This window comes from Notothenia coriiceps, unplaced genomic scaffold (genome assembly GCF_000735185.1).
Source record: "Notothenia coriiceps isolate Sejong01 unplaced genomic scaffold, NC01 NC01_scaffold00018896, whole genome shotgun sequence".
In the NCBI taxonomy this organism is placed as follows: Eukaryota; Metazoa; Chordata; class Actinopteri; order Perciformes; family Nototheniidae; genus Notothenia; species Notothenia coriiceps.
The window spans coordinates 1-3,864 of NW_011351597.1; the positions used below are offsets into that span (position 1 = coordinate 1).

General features: G+C 44.1%; 1 protein-coding gene across 1 annotated transcript in view; it reads right to left on the reverse strand.

Moving 5' to 3' along the window:
• Positions 1–124: 124 nt before the first annotated feature.
• The window catches only part of LOC104951297 (BAI1-associated protein 3-like), a gene marked incomplete at its 3' end in the record, with an annotated part of 17,264 nt that continues 13,524 nt past the window's right edge, over positions 125–3,864 (reverse strand). Inside the window, exons 3-5 of the mRNA XM_010777929.1 lie at positions 1,583–1,670; positions 405–488; positions 125–232 (exon numbers count right to left, since the gene is read on the reverse strand). Of these exons, the coding sequence (XP_010776231.1) occupies positions 125–232; positions 405–488; positions 1,583–1,670 (280 nt within the window). The remainder of the gene's footprint in view (positions 233–404; positions 489–1,582; positions 1,671–3,864) is intronic.

Here is a 3,864-nt window from a genome sequence, read left to right on the forward strand (position 1 = left end):
GCTTACAACAACACTCTCTGGCATGATCTCAGGAAGGAAGGAAGGAAGGAAGGAAGGAAGGAAGGAAGGAAGGAGGGAAGGAAGGAGGAAAGGAAGGAAGGAGGGAAGGAAGGAAGGAGGGTACCTTCATCAGGTAAGCAAACAGCTCCTCATCAGTGATCGCGTGTTCAGGCGAAGGCACTCCCACCCTGTTGACCACCGTGTAAACAGCTTCCTCGTAAAGCAGGTCCAGCTACACGAAAACACAATCCACTTAATAAGAACCTTTCAAAAATAAATAAATAAAAGATTCTTTGCCTTCATGCTTTCTGCTCCGTTGCACATCAGAGGCAGGGAGCGCACAGTTAATGTGACTTTTAAGATGTAATTCCTGCTGAAAGAGGATGAAAACAGAGCTGACGCACCTCCGTTCGTCTGATTCTGTCGGGGATAAAGGCCTGGTCCACATGCTCCTGGGGGGGGGGCACGGTGCAGGCCCCTTTCTGACCCTGAGGGGTGAGAAGCAGTTCAGCCAAAACAAAACCAGACTCTCATAAGGCTGTGTCGATCACAGACAGAGGAGGAGCTAAGGTCACTGTTTGGTATTTCTGACTCTCAATTATCTGGCGGAAGTATGGTGTTTTGTTTAAATGGCACAAAACCCCGGATTTCTACTTTTTAGATATCTTTTTGGCTTCAGATAATAGCATAATAGCAAACCAAATACCAAAGGGGAGGACCTCACCTTTAACATGTGAGAAACTGGGCTGGACTATGTTTTGACATTTATGGGTTTATGTTTAATTAAAACTCAGAAAATAATCAGCAGATTTCTTAGATAATGAAAAATAGTGGCTGCCAAATACGAAAGAAAACATTTTGTTTACCTATATTTTTTACATTATTTCCTAATCTCTGCTTTTTGTGAAAGATTTTTTTTTAAATGATTGTAGTTTAAATTAGAATTTGATTAGACCTATCGGAGATGCAAGGGTCACACATTGTCTTGCCAAACAGGAACCAACCACTGGTGTCAAGCTTTGGCAATGTATTCATATGTATCATTATATAAACTTTTTTATATGACTTTAAATAAAACATTAATCCGAAAAGCAGATTGTAACTAAACCTGTCAAATAAAAATATAGCACAATAAAATAAGAAGTCGATCTTTCCAGCACTACTGCCTTCATTGTCACTTTATTGATTGCACCAACCAACACAGAAGACTCATTCTAAATGGAGACCAAAATCAAAGTCCTCTTAGGATTGTTTTATGTTTTTCAAAAGTCTGGATATTCCTTATGTTTTTAATGATGACTTTTCCTGATTCGCCTGTTTTCTTTACTCTTCTGTCTTACAGCAATTTGCAAATGAAGACATCAATAGCTCTCATAAAGATGTTAGCACAGCATCATGGCCATTGGCAGCAGGAGTAGCAGAACATGGCGGCGGACAGCAGCTCGTCACAGCTGAGCTGCACTCTTCTGAGCACTAACTCAACCCCGGCCCTTCTGTCTGCACACTTCACGGGGCCTCCGCGCTACACAAACCTGTTTCAAGTGTGTAACAGATGGAAAGGTGGAAGTTAGGCGGAGGTTACCTCAGCCTGGGCGGCCCGCAGCATGTTCTCCTGCTTCTGAAGGATGGCATTCACACGCTCAAAGAACTCCACGCTCTCCTCGGAAATCCTGCCAAGAAGAGACGGCAGATTGACAAATCAACGCCCAAGATGGAAGATGAAATACTTGGGAAAAAAATTTTAATTTATGAGAAAAAATGTGATGACATGTTGTGAGTCTAATATAATATTTCTGGATTGTAAATAAACAAATGGGATTCAGTGACATTGGTGAGATCGCACCGCATCCTGTTTACAGACACTTTGGAGAAGCGTCTGTCAATAAAGACTTTTATGTTTAACGACTCATTCGCCTGCATTTCAGCTCCTCATTACATATCCAACACCTTCTTATCTCATGCAGTATAAAGCAAAGCAGGTCTGGACCAAAGCTCTCAGCACTTCGACATGTCTGCACTCTGCGTGAACAATGTTAATCTTCTGTGATGAGCAGGGTGGTGTGCAAAAATGCAAATGATGTTGTCCATTTCCTCAAGGTGCGAGTGAATCCCGGTCTCCCGCTGGCCCCAGTTGTCATGGAGATGCGGGCACTCTCAGGGAGGGAAGAGCTGGCTGAACACCTTGGGAATCTCCCCCCGTTATTACCTTCACCCCCATGTCTCACCCCTCCCACATTTCACAGCGGCCACTGGAGACAGTGGGATGATGGGAGCTGCAGCAGACGGGGGTTCAGCCGTCCACCCCCACAGCTCCCACACCTCCCAGCATCCTTCCTTGTCTCTCATGCAACACGTCATCCATGCTCCTTTATTAGCATCATCACATCCCAGCAGGCGTGTGGCAGCCCATCCCAGCACACACTGACTCTTGCCGTGGTGGGGGAGCGGAAGGCAAACCCCTGAGGTATTGATGAGGGCTAATGGCAGTCACGCTGAGAGTTGTTCAGGTTTCCACTGGCAGCAATCCCAGGAAAACTTGAAAGCGGCTGAAACCCTTAATCAAAGCAAGGCTCACTATAAAATACAGTATATGTTTCATAAAAACTAGACGGTTTCTTTGTAGGAGGGCTGCAACTACCAATTATGTTGATTAACCTTGTATGTGACTTTTCATTTTGATTAATAATTTGGTTCATAAAATAGCAAACGATACAAAAATACATTTATAAATTAGCAGAGACCAAGTCGATATCATTTGTTTTGTCAGAGCAACAGACCAAAAGGTAAAGGGGCCCTGTTCTGCTCATTTTCAGCTTCATATTTGTATTTTATGTCTCTACTGGGACATGTCTCCATGCTTTAATGTTCAAAAAGCTCTTTATTTTTCTCATACTGCCTGTGCTGCAGCACCTCTTTTCACCCTCTGTCTGAAACCAGAGCCCAGTCTGCTCTGATTGGTTAGCTGGCAGGCTCTGATGTGATTGGTCAAACGCTTAGAGATGTCTCTCCCCTCAGCCTATTACATAGCTGTGTCCCAATTCAGAGGAGGACCCAGCCTCGCGGTCCGCGGAGGACCCAGCTTGGGTCCTCCGAGACGGTCTACGGAGCATGTCCTTGTACGTCACCGGCAGTTACCCCTACATTTTGCCGCCCCCGTCACCTAGCAACCAGCTGCAGTCACAAGTGCTGGTAATAATTTCTGACACTAGGCAAAACATTTTCAAACTGTTTTCAAACTGTTTTCAAAACTGTTCAATATGGAGTCAGATCTAGCTGTACTTATTTTGGTGTTATATAATATGTTCAAATTATTTTCCCGAGGTCCCAACAGGCCCCCGTGAAGAGGGCTTCATTCTCCCCGCGCATCTGGATAAATTGCGCAGTCTGCTCCTTGCTCCCTATCAAAACAAAATTGTTGCAGTAAGATTTGTATAACAAAAGCAGTTAAATAAATAAATTAGCTTTATAATGAATCCCAACAATATGAAAACCAAACAGGGTTTAGAAATATTTTCACTTCATATTATTTTATGTATGTAATATAAAGAAGACATCTCCAATTGCCCGAATCCAGCTGAAATCGTTGTAGCCGTTGATGGGACGTTACAAGCCATAATTTTTTTGTAAACTCATGTCGTCACCGTCACCACCCGTTGCATCCTGGGATATTTGGTGACAGCCGCGAGTGTACATCAGATGACTCGATCCGCTGAATCTGCGGAAAGAAGGCTGCATTGTGGGCCGCATTCCGGAGGAGTCTTGTCTTTTTTTGAATTGGGACAGGCCTCGTTTGGCGGAAGTGACAGTATGCGGTCTCCGAATGCATCCTCAGGAGATGCGGCCCGCTGAAAACAAACACATGGA